The sequence below is a fragment of the Pezoporus occidentalis genome, unplaced genomic scaffold, assembly GCF_034315485.1.
Source record: "Pezoporus occidentalis ecotype Australia unplaced genomic scaffold, CSIRO_AGI_Poc_V1 ctg48, whole genome shotgun sequence".
Taxonomy (NCBI): domain Eukaryota; kingdom Metazoa; phylum Chordata; class Aves; order Psittaciformes; family Psittacidae; genus Pezoporus; species Pezoporus occidentalis.
The window spans coordinates 5,711,346-5,736,115 of record NW_026915813.1 but is presented as its reverse complement, the minus strand read 5'-3'; the positions used below and the strand labels follow the sequence as shown (position 1 = coordinate 5,736,115).

Sequence of the window (24,770 nt, the reverse complement as noted above, 5' to 3'; positions counted from 1 at the left end):
CATAGACCACTCTTGTGGGTTTTGGTGGTTTTTTTTCTCCTTTGGTTTGTGTCTCAGAAGATGGAGTGTTCCTGGGGAAGCCAAAGCAGTATGTCATTTAGAAACATTAATATTAAAAAGGTGGGGAAATCCTATGGGTGTTTTTAGAGAAATGTTTTACCTTCACAGAAAATAAACTGATTAAAACATCTATTACCCATTTATCTCCATATTTTTTTAAATCTTTTGTTTGATAGAAAAAAAAAGTAGCAAACTATTAAAATGTGACCAACTGGAATGATATCTTAAGACATCATATGGGGGAGTCTTGATAATGATAATATAAAATAATGTACGATAAGTGTGATTACTGATTCGAAAGTAGCTTAAGGAGAGTAGAATTACCTGGTTTAATTAGAGACAAGAATGAAAACTGTCTGACCCTTTTTTTTTTTTTTTAAATCTAGTTCAGTGCATATAAGCTCTTCAGTCAAAAAAAAAATCTAGTAGAGTTATCTTATCTCTTCCATTTTAATACAGTTTCTGCAGTAGAGGTAGCTGCCCAATTCTGAGGGGAAAATTTTTAATCATCATTTATGAAATATAAGACATGATTTCTAATTGGTGTCTGAAGTTCTGTATCCAGGCACATAGAGCAGCTGGTTTGAAATAAGACATTTCTGCAGGGCTTAAATAGAAGTAATATCCTTATTCACGCCATACTGTATAAGTTCTTAAAAGTTTACCTAGTGTTTAGGTGTTGTGTTCTTCTAATAGTATTTGTTCTTCTCACAATGGGAGAAACAAGTAGTGGTATTCCCCTGTATCTTTCTGTGCCTGGGCATCAGTGCTTTTTATATAATACATATGTGTGTGTGCACTGTATCAAAATGACTCTTTGTACTCATCTGTAGAGATGGGAGAAATACTCTTTACCAGCCTTACAGTTAACTTCCTGTTCTAGGCTTCAGGTTTGGAAGTTTCCAGCCAACTAATGTAATTCTCATTTTGCTTGCCTAGACCATATACAGGTTATCATTGACGTGTATAGTAGCTGAGTTCATAATAAAAATTACTTCACTTCTTCAGGCTATAGAGTTCGAAAATTTGGATTTATGCTTAAAGCATTTATTTAATCAGATCTTTGACTCTATTGTGACTAAGGGACTGCAATGATTTAATACTCAACTTTTACAGTTTCCTGAGGTCTCAAGCGCATGGTCCCAAATACTTTCCCTGACATTGACTTTTCCCATCTGTGAAGCAGTTTCTGTCTTTCAGGAATACCTGTTGGTCACATGTGAGATTGAATTCCTTAGTTCCTCTATTTCTCTGCTTTTAATCTCCAATATTTACTTTTATTCTGCCTCCTTCTGTCTATGGTCCTTAGGGGCTGATTTGAAATAATAATAGGACAGATGAGAGAGGGCTGTCTGAAAACATAAATAGTTGTGGCTGCACTTCATGGAGAAGTGGTGGTATGTATGGTCACAAAAGAATGTGGTAGGAGGTAGGAAGATACATGATACTGCGCAGATACTGAATAAGGCCATCAAAATCTGCCAGCTTATGTAGTATGCAACTTCAAAACTGTAATGCAGACTTAGATGTCTCCTTTACAGGGCCAGTAATGCCAAATGGTTATGATACTCCGATTTATAGCCTTGCTTACTGTTTCCTACCTGACGTGCAGAGTGGGTAGCTTCTTCGGGCTTTATCCGTAGCATGAAACTTGAATGAATCTCCAATTGACTGGGAACTATAATAAAATAGTTTTTGGAATGTGTGTTTAATTAGGCTCTAATGGAAACAAGTGTGCAGAATAGAAAAAAAAAAAGTTATTTAGTTTAAAGTGTTAGTGTTTTGAGCACATATGAACCTTTCTTATTCCCTATGAGCAAGGTTCAGCTCAGGTTTATCAGACTATATGTATGATCAGATCAATTCTAAGTCTATTTAAAATTATTTTCCTATTTGCCAGAGTTAAATTTTGCATACTTTGGGAGACTAATCACTTCTATTATGTGGGAGGAAGATCTATGTGCCAATATTACAGTCACAACAGTTCCGGAAAATCTGGAGTAGATAAGTAACTGCTCATGTTCCCCAAAAGGCTTTATTGAAGGATCCTACAGGAATGCTGACATAAGGTTTTTCTTCTGGAAAAGTATCTGCAGGAGCCTGCTGGGAGGGAAATGATAGACATCATAGGCCTAGCAGTGTGGTAATTTCACTTGTTTTCAATACTCATACTTCCTATGAAATAATTAACAGACTCAAATGTTGGATGAAGGACAGCTGTTTCAAGATTACTTCAGCCAAGATGTTTGAGAACTGTTTGGGGTGTAGCATCTGTCATCTTTTTCCTCCCTGATGTAGTAGCTACAGCATATTCCCAAATGCATAACAATTCATGCCAGATTAAGGAAGTGAAGACTTAAGGATTTGCACCTTTAAATTTGAATTTCTTTTGTTTAATCAGTTCATCAAGCCACATCTGCAACCTCTACAGCATCCACAAATGTTTTGGGCTAGCAAAAAATGCCAAGGGACAGAAAATCCCTGAAAAGTGCAGGGAAGCCCTTGACTGAGAAGACGGAATGTAAGTTTTGAGCATTTATGGGAAATCCTAGGAGCAAAAAGATTCTCACAGATGACTGAATAGAATATTGAAGCTATGAAATCAAACTTTTTTTAAAACCATATTTATATTTTATAGAAATATGTATACACATGTGTTGCTACACATATATGTACTGAAAGCATCTTTCTTGTAATTAATTTTACTTACTGGCCTAAACTGAACGTATGCATTTATTATGTTTACAGAATTCTCATAGCTGATTTGGTGCAATGACTAGTCCATAGTCTTAAGAACACTGCATGCCTAGTATGCATAAATGAAAGATGTTTGCACACAATTTCTGATATGTTTTTCTTCTGTAACAGGTTAGTGTAGCTGTTGGGGTCAAAATGCAAGCTCTTCAATGTTCTTACTGTGTATGGATGTGCTATGCGTATACTTTAGTTATATGAAATGTTGAAAGATCTGCAGAACCTATAGACTATTAAGGTTATGGATTCCTTATCAGGGAAGCTAGTTCGTTCTGATTTGTTCAGTTCAGCTTTGTCGTCCATTAAATGCAGATGTAAATATGAGCAGAATCTAGTACAACTAAATCGAGTTGTAATAGTTCCAGATATTCCTTCTACAGATGAGAGGTTTGGAATTAATAAATTCTTTTGTCTTGGAGGTAAAATGTAAATTTCTTATAAATGAGTTATGTGAAACTAAGGAGTCCAAAGCCATCAAAAAAACCGCACATACTTGTTAATAGTGGTATGCCTCAGTCTTTTTATTTTTTTGAGAATACCCAGCATTGGTTTATTTGTTTGGGTTTTGGTTTGTTGTGGTTTTTTGTTTTTTTTTTTTAAGTTGGAAGATATGACCACACAAAAGAACCAGGATCTGCATAATAAGGAAGAAAAGATTCTAGTGTTCTGCAGAAAGATTATTGATAACTCTGCCCATGCAGGTTTTATTGTTAGCTTTGCATACTGGTACTCAATTTATATTCAACATTAGAAGATGGTACTCTAGCTTTTGCAACAAGAATATTACAGTGCCTGCACAGAACTTAATGTGTGTCAGGAAAACGGCATAATGCAGTTTTATGTTTCGGCAGGTAAGTCCCAGTCCTGTTTGTTCCCAGCATGAACAGCAGGCTGGCTGTGGAAGGTCAGGCCAAGAAGTTGCTCATGTTTGACACTGCAACATTCTGGAGTGATGAATATTTAATTAGGCAAGTCAGGGCTGTAGGGGAGGTGGAGGCAGCCAGTATCATCTTGGAGTGTTGTGTGCAAATGAATCCTTGGGGTAACCTTCAAGGACACTGAGTAGGTAAAAAAGGCCTTCTGACAGAGCAGCTAGTTACAGCGAAGCTGGAAATAACAGAGATAAATATTTTAAGTGGGTTTGTTACACTGGTCAAAGGCTTTATGTTCTGGTGGGCTAAGCCACCATGTTTTATTAAGCTTCACAAATACAACAGAAAATGAAATTTGAACCTATAGAGTCTGGAACTAAAACAGCAATGAAAGTAATTTACTTTATACAGGTATTAGAATAGAGCACATGTATCATTTGTTGCTGGTGTGTGAACAGCGTGAGGTAGCAGTCATTCCTCTGTGGTCCTATTTAAAGCACAGCAATAAAACTGTTTGATTTTGAGGATATTATTCTTAGCAAGATTTCAGGAGAAGTTAGAAGCTATAGACAAAAGCAGGAAGACTGTGTTAATTTTCAGTGGCATAGGCCAGCATAAAGATTCCTTATTATTTTTTCTTCCACATTAAGAAGCATTGCATGCAGTTTGTGTACGTAATGGTTGGGCTACTAGAAAGTTATCAATTTGCTATTAAAAAAAAAAAACAAGTCTGTATTCATAACCAGGGACCTTGGCAACCCCCTCACTGCCTGTCCTGGGCTCTGTAGAAAAATTCAGGGTAGACGGCAATGAACAATAACCATTTTGAACTAAGTAAATTCAGTTATCACGTTGCTACTAATCAGTTAGGAAGGAAACATTATCTGCATCTCTGCTTCCCCAACTCATATTCTAGCATATAACCATGTCTGGTTTGTGTTAATATCCAAGATTATATTTGGGCAAATGAGGTGTGGAGTATTTTGATGCTTTTCACTGGCTGTGGCTAGATGTGGTGGCTGATATTTTCATAAACATGGTGAATAGTTTGGAATTAGTCCTGCAGTTTCCAGCAACTTCTGTGATGAAGAATTCTAATCCTGCTGCATCTACTTTAGTATAATGGTGGCCAACTTTCGACACCTCAGTACACAATACTGTTGTGTTGAAGTAGAAGTTCAGAGAAGAGCTATTAAATACGTTAGGGATTGTGATTTATGCGGACCCTTACCTCTGATAACAGAGAAGGAGTGACTGAAAGATCTGATGATGGTCATCTACTTGTGGCAGCTGTTTATTATGCTGATTGTAAATATCTTGCTGTTACCTTGTGTTCACCCATCTGTTTGTTTCTACCCATCTGTTATTTCTTGCCATGTGCTTAGGTTGTAAATATTTATCTCCATCCTTTGAAATAAGGAGGTTAGAAATCCTCTGATAAAAATGTTCAGTTGTAAAATTCAGTATTTGCATTAAGAACAAAAACCCTTGCAAGCCTCTGGAGCCAACAGCAAGGAAACTGTGTACACAGGTTTTCAGTGCTCCTGGTTGACTTCCTGCAGTCACCCTGCCTGATGAGGTTGAAGCATTAATTGAGTTGATTTTGTTATTGTTACAAGACTTAAATTTGCTGTTAGTCAATAGCACAGGCTAGTTCAGGAGGAAATTTTGCTCTTTGAAGTCAGAAGGATATTTAAATAATGTGTGCAAATCAAAGGGCTATACAAGACAAATCTTTTCCAAGAAGCCAGACAACTTGTGTTCTGTATGTGTCACTTCAGTTTGCGCTGTTGGGTTGTTTTTTGTTACCAGACTCACAAATTTATCTTTTATGCACTGTCATCCTTATTCCTTACTGCTGGGACGACCTCTTCTTGTCAAACATTTGTGATGGCTTTTCCCCACCCCCACCATCCCTTTAAACCATTATACTGAGCTTTTTGCAAGTTGAGTCTTTGTCATTGTTACTTAATATGATGACAGCAAAATTTATTTTCTTCTTGAGTATTTTAATAAGTGGTTTGGCATTATTTTGTTATTAAATACAATCTGTATTTAGTACTCTTTCTCTCAAAATTAAAACAAAACCAAAACCAAACCCAACTATAATGACAGCTAATACAGCATTAGTTATGATTTTATGCCAGGCCTCACAATGTCCTGTCCTGAGGTGTGCCGTGCATTTGGGGTTGAGATTTTTTTTTGAAGGGAGATTAGACTAGATTGTCCCAGCAACCTCTGCAGTCTAAAAATCAGGGTGTTTTTTTTTTTTTTCATATTTTAAAACATGTTTTCATATTGCTGTCAATTGATTTCTGCTTTGGTTTTGAATGCCTTTATAGTGAAATAGTATTCCTACATAGGAAAAGAAAAAGTACTGATTACATACTGGCCAACACTGACCATCTCTGAACTACAAGATTTGTGTAGTTTTGCTTTTTGTAGTATGAGTCTAAAGCTACATCAGTGTAGCTGAATATGTTTAAGGTGTGCTTCAGTTGCCAACATACGTGCATAGGACATAGACCAGTGATGCTGAGACCCTGATTGAGTCATGTGGAATTTCATCTATGGATACAAAGGAACTGAATTTCATAAACTGACAGTTTTGTGCTTTGCTTTTCTTGCCATGGTGACAAATATTTTTAAGATTTTCTAGTAGCTTTGTTTGAAAGCCTCAAAGGAAGAGATCTTTATCACTTTGTCTTAACAGCTCTATAGTACACTTTGTACATCCAGAGAAACTTTTCCATTTTGCATGTAAACTGCACTGCTGTTGTGGACAGTCTTTAAAAAAAAAAAAAAAGGATTATGTTTTCTCCCTAGTCATTTTATGCCTTCCAAATACTTCAAAAAAAGATAAGTTTGTGTTTTATATTATTTTGGGAGTCTGTCAGCACTGGACTGGGTGAAACTTTGAAAATCCATTAGTTTACAGTGTTTAATTTTTCCTTATGTTCATTTTTTCCTGATGTCTGAAAACTCCTTTTGTTGTGTGTGTGTGCATTTTGCTCTTCCTCCATTGTACTTAAAGGCTTTTAAACACCAATTTCTAAGTATCTGATTCCAAAGTCAGAACTTTCAGGATTTTATCCAGAGATCCAGATCCCTGTGATGTTAATAGCCATTTTCTTCTTCTTTTCTTTTTTTCTTTTTTCTTTTTTTTCTTCTTTTCTTTATAGATGTGTTACTTTACGTTTATAGAGTATTAATTATTGGACATAGCTCATAGATATTAGAAGTATTTATATACATCAGTGCAAAGAGACTGTTTCTGACTGAGAACTTTAGTGTGTCTCGTCAAGAAAAAACAAAATATTGCCAACATATAGAAATTAATATCCTCCAACCAATATTCTCCAACCATCCCTTCCCAAGAATTTATTTGTCAACAAAACCATGGTGGTCTTATTAGTTTTCCAGTCTAATTTTCCTGTCCGCTCTGCCATCATCTGCTCTTCTGATTCGGGGTAAGCAATTTTAGTCCAAAATTGGTCAGATTTTTCTGCTGAGCAAAAAACTGTTGGGAGCTAGGTTCAGATCCAGTTCTACCTGAATGATGCAGCGTTTGCTAAAAGCCTCTTAGTGAATCTGGTCTGAAACCTTTCCCGACTCTTTCAGAGGTAGTAGTTACTGTTATTGCTCTCTTGAAATGTAGATGTTTAGGAAACAGTGTCAGAACTGATGCAGCTGTGTTTTGGAGGGCACATCACCAACAAAACATGATGTTGGTGATATATGCTTATGTAAGACTTTAGAGAACCGGTATTTTGGTTCTTTATTTTGAAGTAATTTCACTGCTAGTGAAATTTGTATGAAGCAATTAAAGATGTCAAAGGGTTAAGAAGTAGCTGAGGACCATTTGCATTGGCCATCTCAGTCCTCTTCTAAAGAGATACAAGCTTCTGTTTTCAGTCTCTCTGCCAATACCAGCTACGTGAGGAATTTCCTTTTCAGATACCAGTAGGGTTTAGAAATGTGTAAGGCACAATGCAATCAATAATGACTCAGAATTTGATGTGTTTTGTTTTGTTTTGTTTTTTTTTCTGGTTGGTTTTGTTTTGTTGGTTTTTTTTTTGTCAATCTGGGCAGATTTCCTGAAAAAACACAGAAAATAATTACTGCTTAAAGTGAGTGGCTGTAGCAAGTGGTGTAAACATGAAATCTTGAAATTTGCCCAGTTCCTCCCCATGCTAAACCTTTCACTGGGCTAAACAGGGGCTTCTGGGAGCTATTTAATGTTGGTTCTTTCCATTAAATATGTAGCCTCACTGAAAGCATAAGACAGCAAGCTTGTGATTTAGATAACAGGCACAGAAACTATGTCATCTAAGTGCAACTTTGGTAATGCTTTGATGTATTGTGTCTGTAATGTATTTATCTCTACTCAGTGTGTAATCTAAAGAATAGTTTGAGGATGTGGATTTGTGTTTATTGTAATTTTTTAAAGGCATTCACCAAAATGTTTTATGGTCAATGAGATCAGACAGTGATTTTCTTCTGTTAAGCTTTACCTTAATGGATCTTTTGTCTTCTTTTAACTGTATTAGGCATTACATACTGCATTGCTATCTAATGCAATGGAATTGTTCTCTGTGTTTATGCAGTACAGGGATGTACTCCAAGGGAAATTAAAGCATATTGTTTGGGTTCTTTGGTCATGGATAAAGCCTTCAGCAGATCGTTTTTTCTTAGAAACACTTCTCACGCAAGATGGAAAATAATTACTTTATAAAGGAATAGTGGTGAATGCATATAGCTTCCTAAAGAGACTTTCTTGGAGAGATCCTAAGCACAAGATGTTGACTGTGCCAGAGCCACCTTCCCACCCGCCCCAGGTCAGTGGGCTTGAGAACAGGGTTGCTCCGTGCACAGAGACACCACTTGGGGTGACTTTACTGCTTCTGTAAAGTTGTGCAGTGGCTTGGGGTTTCCATGACCTTCGGCAAGCCACGGGTCCCTTGACCGACATGCAAAGTGAAGTAGGTGGGGAATCACTAGATTTCATTCCTGGAGGAGACGGAGGCAGGGCACTCCCCTACTCTGACCCTGAGCAGCTGGAGGCAGTACCTGGCACGGGGATGCTGCAGTTGGCACAGCGATACTTCCTGACGACTTGGGGGTTTGCTGTTGATGGGGTTCTGGTGGGTTTTTCCCTCCCCTCGCAACTCGGAAGCCGTGGGGGGCTGAGCCCAGGCTGGCTCCCGCTGCTGATTCACGGCGGACATACCGCGCATCCGGGTGTGTGCCTGCGCAGGGAGGGCAGCCGGCCTAGCCCCGCCTCCCCCTCCCGGTCGTCGGGCTGCGCGGCCGCGGAGCCGGCCGCGGGCAGCGCCTGGCGCGGGACCGGGGAGCGGGTGCTGCGCCGCGTTGTGGCAGCGCCCGCCGCCGCGGGATCTCTGCTGCAGGCAGCAGAGGTAAATCGAGGGAGTTTGCTTGTCGGCGAGGAGTTGTGAGGAGGTCAGCTGCCCCAGAAGTTTGCTGGCAGACACTGTCCGATCTGCTGGCAGTCCCCAGGCCCTTCCCAGAGGAATACCGTGCTGCCTAAGATGAGTGGCTGTAGGAAGCGGTGTAAGCGCGAAATACTGAAATTTGCCGAGTACCTTCTCAGGCTAATCACAGGTTCTCTTCACACAGGTAATGAATTGTTTTTCTTTGTAGTCGAGCTCTGCAGCGTGATAACAGGAAAACTACCTAAGGTTAACCTAATGATGGCACTGGTTTGTGTTATGATTCCTTTAAGCTTGTAAATTATGATACAACAGAAATCTGTGAACCGTTTTGTGGCTGAGCCTAATAACAGCAGAATATGTAGCATTACCTTGTTTCAGTATTCAGAGAGTGTAATGTTCTCTAAGCCTTTACATACCTGAATCCAAAAGGGAGCGTGAGTTTATGTGCTTTCACCTGTGTACCTGTGTCCGCTGGAGGTAATGCTGACTATGCACACGATGCTTCTAAAAGACTGGTCTTTTTAATTTCCACTGTTTCTTGAACTGATTCACTTTGACAAGCAGACTACATTCTTCTTCTTAGAGGCTTGTTTTTGTTTATCTTAGGTTGTAAATCACCTGCAAATTGTCAATATAATGTTACAGCGTCTTGCTGCAAAGTTTAAATAACACTTGTGCTTTTTGCCCTTAAAGAATTTGAAACGTATTTGGCTGTCAAATTTAAGTATTTTTTTTCTGTAACCTTGGACAAATTGTACAGTACCAGATAAGGTTTCTAAGCTAGACTGAACGGTGTAGTTTTCCTCCTAGCACTTTGGAAAATACACTTTTCTCACAATTCAGCATTTTCTGTCTCTTTCCAACAGCTGACAAATGTGATAGCTTACATGATGTCATTCTATACTTATAAAATATAATTGTGCTTCCATCTCAACTTCATATTTCTTTTTTTCCCTCAGATAAATCGTCAAGCAGAGGTGCAAGTGCAGCACCAGCAGATAATAACCAGTTATACTGACATGGTTATTGAGAATTCATTTTACTACAAGTATTCTGAAAGTTTCTGCTGATGTTTTCTTTTGTTACTGTTTTGTCGTGTTGTGTCATGCCCTCTCTCTCCCCCACCCCTAGCTTAGGCACTGGTGGAAGTATTTGAGAGTAAAGTTGACTCTTCAGTAATAATTTGAAGTATTGATGTGTGCAATTTATCAAATTTTGGGTTACAGTGCAAGATAATGATGTCAAGGTTCGCAATGAGTACTTCATAGGATGCTTTTAACTTGTGGAAATCTGATGCAGCTTTTTAATAAGTTTGAGTGTCCGGTAACACAGAATTTCCCTGTTCTGTTCCCAGTCTATTCTGGTTTCTTTTGTGCATCAGTTCAGATTTCTCTGAAAATTCTGGCTTCTTACTCCTGTGAGTTGCTATGGAAATTAAATAACATACAATACAAGAAGAAAGCTGTGTTAGAAATGAACACCAGTACTCCCTTTTTACAAAGTCATTCAAGCTTTTCCTTCCCTAACTGGCAAATGATGCACGTTGTTATTTTCAGACTGATGTTTGTACTGCAAGCTTTCTAAGCTCATAGTTCAAACCATTTTTAGGAATTGTTGTGGATGCTGGTTCTTATGTTACTACTAAAAGAAGATCTTTTTCGTTTATAATTGAAAAGCACATTTTTAATGATAAGTTACTTGAAAAACCAAATGGAGTGGTATGAAATGAAGGGTCACGAGGAGGCTCAGGGGGTGCAGTGAAGGCTGATAAATTTGGGATTTAAAATCCCTATTTTTACAAATTCTGTGAAACTCCAAGGGTGTGGAGTACAGGGATGGTGGAAACCCCTTGCAACCTTGGGGTTGGACTAGATGGTTTGTAAGGACCCCTTCTAACCCAAACCATTCTGTGATTGATTCTGTGAAGCATGTTTCCCTGAAGGAGATAAGCAAACAACCCCACACTCATGCTTAGGAACTGTGAAGAACTGAGACACTTCCTAGGAAACTTTCAGATCGTTTTTACTACAGGCAACAGTATCTTAGGACTGTTACTAGGTTAATAGACTTCATTGTGTCGATGTAGCAAATAAGAGAGATAAACTGTGATCCTATTTGAAAGGCTAACCTCAACTGTTGCAATACCAGTTACTGTTCCCGCTTCAAAACCCAATGCATAATTTATTATGTTAGTAATCAGTTGATAATTAATGAAGATGAATGATAAAGCCTAGTTGAAAGTGTTAGAATGTTTTACTTTAATTGGTATATTAAAGATATTACTGTTTATATCTGGAGCATTCAAAAAATGTAGGATAGCTATCAAACTATAAAAAGTATACCTATTTAGCTTTTTACAAGCCGGCAATCTGCTCACTCAAGTGACCAACTATTTTCAAAATGTAAATGTTTACTAAGGACCACAGTGGTGAACACAGTTTAACTTCCCTGTTGACACAATTTGGCTCCTGGTTGTTTTTTGGTTTTGTTTTTGGTTGGTTGGTTTGTTGGGTTTTTTTGTTTTTTTTTTTTAGGTGTTCTTTAATGTTTAAATTATACTTAATAATTTGGAACTATGCATTGTTGAAAGCACAGGCACTGAATCCAATCCATTTCTCCTTTCTGTATGGGTAGGCAAGTTGAGTATATACTTAATCTACATCAATATAGACTGGTACAAGCTCTGCTGTGGTTGGGGTGATTACAATGATTAGAAAACAAGAGGGGCTTTACTTTCTGTAGCCCCACCTAAGAAGTCATTGATAACTGCTGGTTTTACTGCTTGTGTTTCCTAACCATTTGCAGCACTACAGACCTGTTCTGTGGTGAATCTCAAAATTTCAAATAATTATCTCGTATAGGTCTCTGTGCTAGTACATAAACCTGGACTTCTGTTCAGTTGTTCAACTCAGCTGTAGGTAATATTAATGAAACTCTCCCCTTGCTTGAAGGTAAATACTGCATAAACCTTTACAATGGATTTTAAGTGGCAGTCTCTGCCTGAATACATCTAAATCTCTTCCTTTGTTTTACAGCAAGTTGCTATGTTTGACAGCAAAATGTAGTAAAATGTGGTAAAGGAGTTTTTCATTTTCCACAGTTTCTGCTATCTATCAGGTTGATGTGTTTCCACAAGTGAAACAGACTCCATCAAATGCTGAAGACAGTGTTTTTCAAATGTCATACCAATTCCTACTTTATTGCCTGCTGCCTCTGGAGGTGTGTTGGAAGTCTTTGAAACATTGTCATAAGGAAGTTAGTGCTGCTATTCTGAACATTTCCATTTTTTTGGATGCAGTGTGAATTTGTATAATATACAAGATTTTTATATAATAACAAGATCAAGAAATAGAAAAATATTTTGGAACATGCAAGACAATTTTGGAGCAATGGCTGGGAAATTTTTCATATCTGTCACAACTGATAAAGTATGGGGATTAAAGAGATGATAGAAACAAAACTGCCATTGACTTCAGTGGTAAATTTTCACAAGTATATCATTTGCAGACATGTTCATATTAAATGTCATAAAGGAGGCTAGGTTTCCAGGACAGATTCAAATCCAGAGTTAGCATATACATTTAAAAAGAAGGAAAAGAACAAATCTGCCTGTGGAACTGCATTCTCTCTCTAACAAACTGAAGTAACCTTACTCTTCTAGGTTTAGGTAGATTAAGCTATGGACTGTTGTTTGTTTTTGTTTGGTGTAGAGATTAATGACATTGGTGTAAAGTAGGAGTCATTACAGGTCTGAGAGTGTTCTTAGTTGAAAAAAGATCTATTTGTGAATGTGGAATATACTTTTTGGTGGCACTTTGGGAAAACAGGTTATCAGAAGGCAATTTTTAGTCTTAAATTGTGCCTGTTTCTGCACAGAAATAGTTTTCTAGCCCACTGCCAAGAGGAAGATGCCACCTAAGCATAGACCTGAAGGCATGGGGGTCACTAGCAGGGGCACTCAGGCACTCACAACAGTACTCCTGTGACTGTTGTAGCTCACCTGCCAACCAGTGCCTGAAGTTTAACTCTGTCTGAGACAGGATTTTATTATGAATACTTTCCAAGGTCGCTACTTGCTAATTTCAAGATTAATTACCATTTTTGAACGCAGGTTAGTAATGTTCCAATAACTGCTACTGAAAATACATGTAAAATAAAATAAGAAGTAGAATAAGTTAAAAGAAATAATCTAAAATATCAAAATAATCCCAAATAATGAGACAGAGAGCAGATGAACAGGATGGTCCCCTTTTTATGCAAGTATTATCTAAAACAAAATTATTTTAAAAGGAGCTTGTAGCTTGAACATGTCATGAAAAAGCTAAAATGTCAAAATGTGGGAAAACAAGAGGTTTGTATGTTTCCAAACACTATCTTTTTTGTTCTGTGTTTCTGAAATACTACTTTTGATACTAAATCAGTATTGTTCATGACCCCGCTTAGTTTTTTGGTTCTTGATTTTTGGTTTCGTTTGGTTGTCGGTGGTTTTTTGTTGTTTTTTTTTTTTGTTTTGGTTTGTTTTTGTTTGGTTTGTTTTTTTAATGGAAAAGAATTCCAGTTTTAAGGTCTGCATCATTTGACTGTTTCCTGTGAGGTAGTTTGAACCTGTAGGGTTTCGTATATTTTTCATCTACAGAGATGCAGTGTTCTCTTGCACAAGTTCTAATGTGCAAGGGTAAAATGTTTGCCACGTCTGGTTTAGGAAAAGAAGCCTCATTAATGTTAAAGAAACCAATCAAGATTTCAAATGAAGTTCTGCATTGTATTTTATGCTTTCTTGATTTCCTGATTAGCATTGACAACTTTTTCTGGTGCAGTCTTGGTATTAGTCTACCTCAGAGAGAAATCATTTTGTTGAAGGGTGTGGTGGATACAGAGAGACAATACTCTGAGGCAAAGACTAGATGTATTGAATTTAGCAGCAGTTAGTTTAACAGAAATTCTGGGAAACGGTGAGAATTCCATAATTTAGTGTGTTTATGCTATGTTCTGCTTCAAGCTGGAACAGATTATAAATATTTCTTTTGTTCATCCAAACCCCAGTCCTAGCTATATACCTCTTATGCTGCAGCCACAGACCTACTGTGAACTGCCAGTGATTTTTTTAGATCACTTATTTTAACTAATGTAATTAATTAGAAAATGTATGATGATGAACCACTGCTAATTTGCATACATCTCTTTTCCCTTAAGCAATATCTGCAAAACTCACTGTTGTGCAGAAGTGTTTCAGCTTCAACTTTTATAATCCTGCATATGGTAGATATGCATTCAGAAGACTTAAGCAGTGGGTAGAAGGGTATCCTGAAGTAGGAGATATAAAGGCAGTATGCTAATCTTTAAAGATACTCTCCTGAATATTTAAATATGTCACTGAAATGTCCCATATTTTTGACATATTAACTCTATCATATAACCTAGTTTAAAAAATCTTTTTTTCCAGATCCTTCCAAAAGAGTCATCATTAAAGTTTTAAGGTTTCTTGTGCTATGTTAATGGAAAAAAGACTGACAAAACTACCATGCTGCATAGCATTTTTTTAAAAAAGATTGAGTTTTTATTCTCTCATTCCAAATCTGAATCTTATAATGAAAGATACAGTTCAGCTTCTCTTAAAAATGACACATTGAGAAGCATCCCCTAGCCATCCTTAATGATCTGTCTTTGGAAGCCCTACATTCTGTCCATTCATTAGAGTCTAAACTGCTGACATAATTTGTAAAGAAAATATTCGAATTTCAGTTGTATGTAGGGCACAGCTCTTGACATTATGTTTAAAAGTATTCTTAAAGGAACTCTTAGAAAGTTACCAATTTATGCACACAAAATGTTAGGAAATGGTAGTGTTAAGACATCTTAGCCTTGTGTGATATAATGCAGTTCTTACCTGTATGCATACTTTTCCTTCAGCCATTGTATAGAGTAACTTGACGTATAGAAGCAGTAAGGAATAGAGTATACTAAGACTAGAAATTTGGATGCAAACTGTAATAAATACTGCCTTAGAGTACAAAGACTGGGTTTTGGTTGAGTGAGTTTGTTTTATGGGAACCTTCTGTCATAGCTAGATTTTGTGCAATGATTCTCAAAGACAGTAAAATGGCAGATAAAATTGAATATAGATTAATATGTAAAGTGGTGTATGCTGGGAAAAATAAGCTTTATGCCTAAATGGATAGGTGATGAGTTTACCACTGCCAGTCAGGATTGAAACCTATGAAACACCTTACTAAAGTGTAAATGCAAGAAGTCCTGCATGAGTTCAGACATACAAGCCGGGCAAGCACTTGGAAGACAAATCTTTTGGGAGTCACTAACTAGATTAGCTGTAGCATATGTGAGAAATCCCTGAGATGAAAACAATCCGTGTCTGGGAAAGCGTTAGGAGAGAGTATTCAATACGCTTATCCTTCTCTGTGCATACACTAATAGCTGCTGCTGAAGACAGGATATTGTGCTAGATGGTTCCTCAGTCTGAACCAATGCAATCATTAGGTTTTTTATGTTGAAATAAAACTTTTCTGGAGTTAGGATATCATCACAGCTTCGGGGGTTGGTGGAATATTAACTTCTGCCTCTTCCTAAAATGTGTTTTCAACTAAATCATCTCTCCTGAACCCCTTTCTCCAACCATGAGATGTTTAAAATGGGTAGTTCGCATGGAGTTCTAAAGAAAAAAAAAAAAGCCAACTGACATTTTTTTTTTTCTTTTTAAGACAGCATTTTACAGCCTAATTATTAGAATCGTGCCATGTGCTTTTTTAATATAAGCGCACTCACAGAAGTCTGTTTTCATCAGTACCCATACTTTATTAATTTAGGTATTTGAATAAATCTGAAATGAGGTACTATAATTTGCATCTCTGATAGTCTGCTTTTGATTGGCAAATTTGTTATTAAATCCCTCTTATGAAGCATGTGATTAAAATCAAACAGCCCTTAACATTTGTGACGTGCAGGCCTGTCTGTGTATGGCCATGGTAAACTCCAGTTAATTTCAGGAAAAATGTGTTAGTTGATCATACGTACGTGATTTATGGCAACGTTTGTAAAGGTCGGTGGATGATATATTCCTTAGTCAACTCTGAAAACAGGACTTTTTACTCCTCAAAAGTTTGTCTGTAGATTCTTCAGAGCAATGCCTACCTTTCATTTCATTAGCTGGAGAATTTCTTAAAAATCCCAGGGCAGATTTTCTCCTCGGATATGGAGCCTCAGGCTCTGGTTTTGCAGCACTTGAGAGAGCAGTTGCTGGTCAATTGTGGTACTGGTACATGCACTTAGATACATCCAGCTTTGAGCAAAAAATTCAAATTAGTTTTTAATAGAGTACATATAGTAGCTGCTATGTTAATTATTTAGATTATCCTGGATTATGGAAAAGTTATGTTTTTTACATTTGTAATTATTCATATTCAAAATGTATAAATGCACTCATTTTTAACACACACCCCCGCCCCCCCATTTCACCCCTTTAAATAACCTTTCTTCACTTTCAGTTGCAAGTTTTAAATGTGCTTATATTCAGACACCTATGTCAGGTATAGTCAGTACTTTACTAGCAGTGATGTCTCTGGAATACATGACTATAAAATCTGTAGGACTTTCTGTAGAAAATGCATCTGAAATTAATTACTGTAAATATGAATCTAATGATTATATACATTTAGTGAGTTACCCCAAAATAACATGTTTGTTTCCAGACAAACAAATATTAAACACCAGTGATAAGGTGCTCTTGAACTGCTGTACTGAAGCCGAACTTTTGTAAACTTCTTCCATTGCCAGTCCAGGAAATTAATTGGAACATAAGAGAAATCTAAGGAATTGTCTTCATGTGCAGATTTAATTCAAATTAAGTAAAACTGCTACATTTCAGAAGAATAAGAGCTAAAGTGACCTTATTTCAATTTAGCATAATTCATTTCTCAAGGAATTTAAACCAAACAAAGTCTATTTTAATTCTGAATGAGAGGGTCTCAACAGAAACTGAATTAATTTTGACTGTTCCACCATACTGACTAATTAATGTTAAACTTTTCTGAGTAGCCTGTGTGCACAGCTCCTCTGGATCCCTGAAAAGGCAGCAGGGCTTTTTAGTGAGGATAAGAAGATTTTTAATTTCTTCAATCAACGAAATAACTTTGAAAAAATGAAACCAACCAAAGAAGATTAGATGCAAATCAATGCCAAAGAGAAAGGAAAATAGAAGATAAGACTGAAAAAAACCCCCTCTACCTGAAGTAAAATAGTTGCACATGCCCAGGAGAGTGAGGGTGAGGAGGGAAGATGAAGGGGAAAGAAGAGTACAAGGGACACTAGCATATAAAAATGTGCATATATTCACAGACACTGATACATCTGATACAGTGGTACATGTTATTGTGTACTAGATTTATCCTGGGTATAAAGCCATTGGCAAATCCGTACCAGTGAAGAGTTTAGACCAAGAGTTAGGGAACAGCATTGTGCCATGTCTTAACTTTCAGTGCTCTGAAGCTGTAAGACTCAAGGCAAACTTACCAAACTCATGATTTTTCTATAATACAAAGAGATATTTATGCCAGAAAAAAAAATGGGCTGTTCATGGTTTTGTGTTTACAGAGTTACAGCAGTAACTAAAATTCTGGTTGAGGGGACTGAAATGCTGATGGTGGCTGACAGTCACCTCTCCTCTTTAGTTTGGTTCATCTGTTACCCAGATTGCTGGTTTTGAAAATTTCATTGCAATTCAGGCACTCTCCCTCTTACTGCACACAGGTGAATCCAAGTGTCGCCATGTATCCTGTGTCCACATTCACAGTGCTCTGAAGCTTTAATGCTGAGTGACAGATGTGAATGGAAACAGCAGGGCATTCCTGCCCCCCATGAAGATTTACCAGACGAAGTGCTTGAAGCTCCTTAAATAACTGCTGTAGCCTATTGTGAGAAACTAATTGAGCTGTATACATTGTTACAGGAAGTTCTGGACTGATCTATTAAATTACTTACCTGTTGTCTGCACAGTGTTTTACTGTGTCAGTAACTGACATGTCATCCTGTTGAGACAGTGTAGGAATAAGGCCTGTTCTTTCACAACTAGTCTACTGAAATGTTTTTGTCAACGAAGTCATATACAGGAAAAGATGTACATTTTCATCAGGGAGAAAACTGCCCTTCAAAAAGTGATAGAATTCTCCTAAATATTCATCCTGGCACTATAAACAGTCAATTTGCTATGAAGGCTATCAGTTAGGAGGATAAATAGTGCTCCGCTTAAATTTTCTGTATTAGCTGAATTATCTCTGTCCATTTAAGCATCACTTATTTTGGCCATTTCCAGTAGGATATGTTTGAACTGACAAAACTGATACTATATACTAAGATTTAAAAATATTTTTCTTGAAGTTCACAGTGGTTTCTTCAGGTTGTGCAGGCACCTATTTACATATAGTTGAGTGCTTTGTTTTTTGCTGTTTCCTACTTGTTGTTTTTCACCTAGAGAACCCAGGACATCTTGTAGTACTTAAAAATGTACAAACACCATGTTTTAACAGTTCTGTATGTTTGCTCTTTGATTCTGTAATACTTTTGTAATAATTCTAAGTGTTTTGTTTGCCCTTTTTTTTTAAGTGCCACTAAGCTAATATTTTCTTAGAATATGAATTATGAGAATGTGTTTTCATTTTTTGGTCACTGAAGTCTGTCTTGGTTTGGCCCTCTGTGGTGTGAGAGCAAGTTGGTTTTCCTACATGTCTCATGTCAAGTTGGCTATGTTGTTCCGTCTGCCTGGTGTCTTTCATCACTATCCCCGTGTCACCCAGTTCCATGTGGTACTTTTGCAGTTTTTGCACTAACCTTTCACTGAATGTCATGAACAGATTTTGCTTATGCATTATGTTGAACATTAGGAGCTTCAGCATTGACCCCAAAGGACTCCTCCATAACCTTCCTCAGCTGTGATGTCTGACCAGTTACTACTTCTCCATTTCCTGCCTTTGTCTTTTTTTTTTTTTTCTTCTCATTCTGTTTTTCTGTCACCTTGTCAAGAGTTGCAGCTAAGAGAGAGGAGGGTGAAAACACTTTAAAGATTGGCTGTCTCCTTAAAGTATTGAATCCAAATCGAGAGGTCATACACATCCTGAAAGAAATTGGTGCCAAGAGACCTGCCTCAAGAAATAAGTGTTCTTACATCCAGTCTGGTGTGTGGCATTCATTTTTTTAAATGAATTTAAGCTTTCTACTGGAATAACAAGGTATTAAAACACATTATCAAGACAGAGCATATTCCTGTAAACTGCTGCATGTTTCTTCTAAGCATGAGAAAAACATGAATCACTTTGTCCGATGCTTTGGGAGACACAATAATGTCCTGGAGAGATTCTTCCACAGATGCTACTGACATAAAGATCTGTTATTCTAAAACAATGCACAGTTGAGTAGCTAGAGTGCAAAACTGTCTTTTGATATTTTTGTTCCATCACCAATTCCCAGACAAGGACAAGCTATTTCAGCCCATGGGTAAGTACACTGGGACTCTGGTGCCTAAATTCTGCTGAAGTCCAAGAAAACATTCATAAAACTGCCTCCCGTGCTTTTAATCCTTTGCAGTCCTGGAGCAGAAGTCATTCTGGTAAAATTAAGTAGGTTGGTATCTGTCTTATGATGTAGGATTAAAGACTTAGCATCCCAGCACTGGATTCCTGAAAAGTCCAATCAAGGAAATATGTCAAAGGCATACAAATGCATAAGTGTGGTAGCAGATGACTCAATAAAAAGCAAAGTTGCCAGGACAACTCTCTCTCAGAAGTGAATGATAAGCTGCTTTTAATACAACTCTGTAGCAGTTACAGCCTTTCCTCATCCTAGCCAGAGGCTGGAATACCTCTTCTCAGAAGGTCACCTTCTAGATAGACTCTTATTTTTACTGCCCAGTTTGTTAACCTTCTCTCAGGCAGTCTGTTGCACAGTGACTGTCTCCTAGTGACAAAAAAAAAAAACAACAACATATTGAGGATACTAAAAATTCATCGTGTGTAATTTGTGGCAGTTGTTTTTCTCCTCGCTGCCTTCCCAGGCTGAGAGCTGTAGCTGTTGGAAACTGAGTGCTTAAATTACATGGCAAACTATGATAAATTTCCAAGCATAGCACTGTACCAGCTGCTAAAATAGACTACTAACTTTCAGTATGTTGTGAAAATGCAGTCAAACATCTTGAATCCCAGATGGATGTTTATATAATTTAATTTGTTTCAGTACTATGTACTATGGAGAGGAGGGAAAAGTGTTCTTAAGGTGAGGGCTTGGGTTTCTTGTGGGTTTGTTTTCTGTTTAACTTACATTTAGGTCATTGTTTCTAGAAGGTAATTTTTACTGGTGTTTATATTTTTCTTTTTAAATTGTATTTTGAACAATACCATTATACTGCATCATAATTTAAAAAATATATTGCAAGGGAAATGAGAGTGTGAAAAATTCAGCTCTTCCTTTAAGATTTCAGCTAATCAGCTCTAGAAGTAAGGGTAAACTCGTGTGTGATTGGGGTTTATTTGTTTTTGTTTTTGGTTTTTTTTTTTTTTTTTAGAGGGAGGTGTTTGGGGTTTTTGTTGGGTTTGGGTTTTATTGTTTTTAGGGGTTTTCGTTGTTGTTTTTTTTTTAATTTTACAGTGCTGCTGTCTTATCTCTCGCACTACTGCTTGTAAATGCTCCTTTGGTTTTGACTTGGTCACAAATGTCTTTCATATTGAAGTAATTGTCATACTGCAGATACACAGATTCCAGAAGGCAAAGGTGCTTTGCCACAATGATATAGGGGGAAAAAGCTGAGGTACATGGGCCCTAACTCAAGAAGTCCTTTTGATTGTTTTGATTGCTATAGATACACAGTACAAAACCCACAAAGGCCATATATTCCATTTCTTGGCATTCTTAGGAACATATGGTTATGGCCTTGGGTTTTGTCATGTTGGGGTTTGTTTTCTTTTTTATTTTTTCCCTGCTTCAAGCCATTGAGTGAAATGAAGATGACAGGTTGCTCTTACTTTTTGCTTGCTAATTAGACATTTGAGAGTAAGAGAAATATTTCCAAAAAACAACCAGTAAGCCCCCAAATGGATGTCAATTACTTATACACAGGGCATGTAAGCTGTCAAAGCTGGTGATCACTTTTCTGTGTGATACCTCCTGTGATGTAATCCCAGAGGCTCAGCTTCTTTGTTATAGAAAAATGTGCCTCAGTGCTAGAAAATGGTGTAACTTGTTTTCTTTTTGTAGCTGGCTCTTTATTTTCTTGACATAGCTAACAAGTAATAAATATCTCAAGTATGTATTTCATTTCTGTAGGTCCTGTGTAGTGCTGTCTATAGGCTCAAAATCTTATTTCCCTGCAATAGACCTCCAGCCTCTGATTACTACTCAGTTAAGAAACAGAACTTAACTATGAATTTGGTGGGGCCAGGAGGGTGTGTATGTGTGTGTGGGTGTTCGTGCAAGAAAAGTTTCATATCAAAGCAGCCTGTTTTCAGAATGGACTTGAATGACTTTGCTAAGGTATTGAGTATCATAGAAAGATATTAATCTGCTTTGACCCCCAAAACCATCTTGTCTTAAAGACACTGGTTTCTGTTTTGTTTGGTTGAGGGTTTTTGACATTTAAATAGAAATGAGGACTCAGTCCATCACCCTTCTGCCCTTTACTTCTGGGTGGTTTAACTTCAGCAGCTCTCTGTGTGTTCGAGAGCTCTGTGTTACCTGAAAAGCTCCTCACATTTCTTACCCTTTTGTTCTCTTGCCCCTGTAATGCAAGCAGTTCCTTTGCTGAGTAAAAGGTTTACTTTGCTTTGTAATAAAGCACTTTTGTATCTTTCCAGTTTGCTATTAGTCATATATTAAATTCACATATTCCTTTGCTGGTGGCTGCTACCCATGAGCTTATTCTCCTGACTCCTTTTAAATTTCCTCTTGCTCCTATGGACTTTGTCCAACTCTGACCACTTATGTTAAGTATCTTGTTTGCTTTCAGGTTCATGTCGCAGGAAGTACTGTTTAGTACTCTGGGGTGAAATGATGATCATGCAGTGCCCCTTTTGCTAGAATCTTTCAGAATGATCTTTCTAAACAAAGTAATTTGGATATAAGTGATTAAAGATGGTGTGTATGAAGAATTAGCTATGTCAGATTATGGCGCTTTCTTGTAAAGGGTTGCTAAAATTGCTGATTTTATTACTTTCTTTTTCTATTGCTGTTGAGTTTTGGTTTACAGGTTTTTTGACTTAATGGTAAGCATGCATTTCTGTTTTCTGTATTTCTGTATTCAGTGCAAAGAGCATTTTCATTCTGACAGCTTGACTGTGAGCCCTTTTTCCTTGAGAAAAGTTTATTTACGGTCTCCTGCTAGTCTTTATTTTCTCTTAAATCACAATCATTCTGTCATTGGAATTTATTTAACCCTCAAGTTTATGAAATTAACTCTGTGAATTCAGAAAAGGCCCAGATAGACAATTTGGTTGGTTGTTTATGTTCTTGTTTGGTTCTTACAGATTTTTTGATAAAATCTTGCTGCCCTGCCATGCTGAGCTAACTTGAAACTGTAGAAGCCGCCTAGTTTTGGGATCAGCTGTTGTCAGCATGCTTCCTTGTTCCCATCGTGTGTAGCTCTTTTCCCTGTCTCTGTGCGAGTTGCGCTTCATTCTTTCACTTATGTGAATTAATTTTGTTTGCTTTATTAATTCTTTTTGATACTAAATACTATTTGGAAATCGCTCTGGGTCAAGCAGACTTACAGTAGCTGCTTCCATTCTGCCTTTTGAGCAATTTGCACTGGGTGAGCAGAAGCCCTGCAGAAGATGCTTGCAGGTGGTTATGTCAAATTTCTCAGAGATTGGTTGGCCTGCTTTTTTCTATCCCTTAATTTACAAGCCATCCTCATTTACCTTTCTGAAAAGCCTGATGTAAACAACTGATCTTTTTGTGAATGCTTTCAACAGACTTGGGCTTTTTGCCAGTATTTAATTGAGTCCAATTACTCCTCTGAGTTTTGGGTAAAGGAACTTGCTTCTCTGTTGATAAAAAGCAAGATAGAGAATGCATTAGAGCTACTAGCAGCTTTCAAAGCAGAGAGGTTGATAAAAGTGCTTTGGCAATGGCTGTCCTGTCATGGAAGGAAATCTACATGAAAAGTGTGAAGGTAGAAGAAAAATATAAAAGTATACTGGGAAGGACAGGAAACAACTCTGAAGGTTTAAATTAAGTAAAATAGAATACAAAGTCTCATTCCTGTTGCCATCTGAAATAGGAGGGTTTTTTTACATCACCTGTTGGAAATCTTCAGAGTGTAAATGCTGCCTACCCTATGTTCTAGAAACCAATGTGCACTTCTGACTTCATAGGCTTGGTGTTTCTACAGGCTCCTAGGAATTAAGAAGCCTTGTTACATTTAAAAGCATCTCAGGGAAGGTGTCTGGTTGTCTTCTGAATGTGATAAAATACAAGAGTTATTCCTGCCTGTGTCAAGAAATTGTCTGTAGCTCAGTTCAGCAACACGAAAAAAATGGTTTTGCTCTCTTGAGGACTGTTAGGAACCTTGTGTTGCGAGATCCCCAGTATTAATGCAATAATTTTATTAGGAAAAAATAAATACTTTTCTTGCAAACCTAGCTAACCCTATGCAGAATCACATCATATCAAGACAATGATTGTCACATAAAATAAATATGTGTCTTGGCAAGAAAAGTTTGACAATCATGTAGGATTGTGGGATTTAAAGGAAAAAAAAATTGAAACTGGGAATAAAATATTTCCAAGCAGTTTTCTGTAATAAGTCAGAGTAGTGTAAATCCACAAAAAAGTGCTGAAGTTTGTGGGACTTGTTCATGGTTATTGCTGCCTAATAGTGGTGTTGTTTAATTAATTGTTACAGTATTTAGCTAACATCTTATAACTAAGGTATTAAATTTTACATGGAATTTTCTTTTAATGAATTTGAAATCCAAATGAACAAACAATCCAAATGAGAGGTCCACAATAAACTACAAAATTGCTAATTGCCTTGTATTTAAACAGAGCTTCCTGGATGAGACAGATCCCTGGGAACATCCAGTATAAGTCTCAATTCTTTTACAGTATTTTGCAATATCTGCTAAATTAGAACTTTGAGTAGTTCTGATGCTACTCACTTTAACCCAAATTTACATTTTCTAGAAATCAGACACCTTAATTTGTCAAGGTGTTCTCCAGACTCCATGAAGTACACAGAGGATGTTATGGGCAATGAGGGCACCACTTGAGGCATTCAAATAACTTAGTAGATGTTGTGGTCATTTCTGTGGTGAACTGTACATCTGTCCCCACAATCCTAGCAATGTGTCTTTATATGAATAATTTGAATTATCACATCCTTTCTCTTTGAGGTTACTGTTGCTTTTTCAGAATTCTGTTTCGCTTATATACTTTTTGCCCCCTAAATTTTTCTTACCTTATTCAATTTGGACCTATTCCATTTGTATGCTTAGCCTTCTGAATTAATATATGTATTAATCAACAGCTCTGCAAGGGAACGTAATTGCATCTAGATGTGACTATATTGGTTCTGGTTGTACAGTATAGTTTAAAAATAACTCCAGCTTTGACCCTTGCTGCTGTAAAGCCTGTGCTT

The 24,770-nt window shown here is 37.2% G+C and overlaps 1 protein-coding gene across 6 annotated transcripts in view; it reads left to right on the top strand.

Annotated features, from left to right (window-relative positions):
* Positions 1-24,770, top strand: part of KCNIP4 (potassium voltage-gated channel interacting protein 4) — a 447,064-nt gene that overhangs the window by 101,474 nt on the left and 320,820 nt on the right. The window contains exon 1 of one of the 6 annotated variants that reach the window (XM_062636484.1): positions 9,055-9,323. The exons of 4 other annotated variants lie outside the window; for them this stretch is intronic. In XM_062636484.1, coding sequence (XP_062492468.1) covers positions 9,236-9,323 — 88 coding nt within the window. In that variant the 5' untranslated portion in view covers positions 9,055-9,235. Of the gene's footprint in view, positions 1-9,054; positions 9,324-24,770 lie in introns of those variants that run through there. One more of the 6 variants, XM_062636491.1, reaches the window with a different exon arrangement.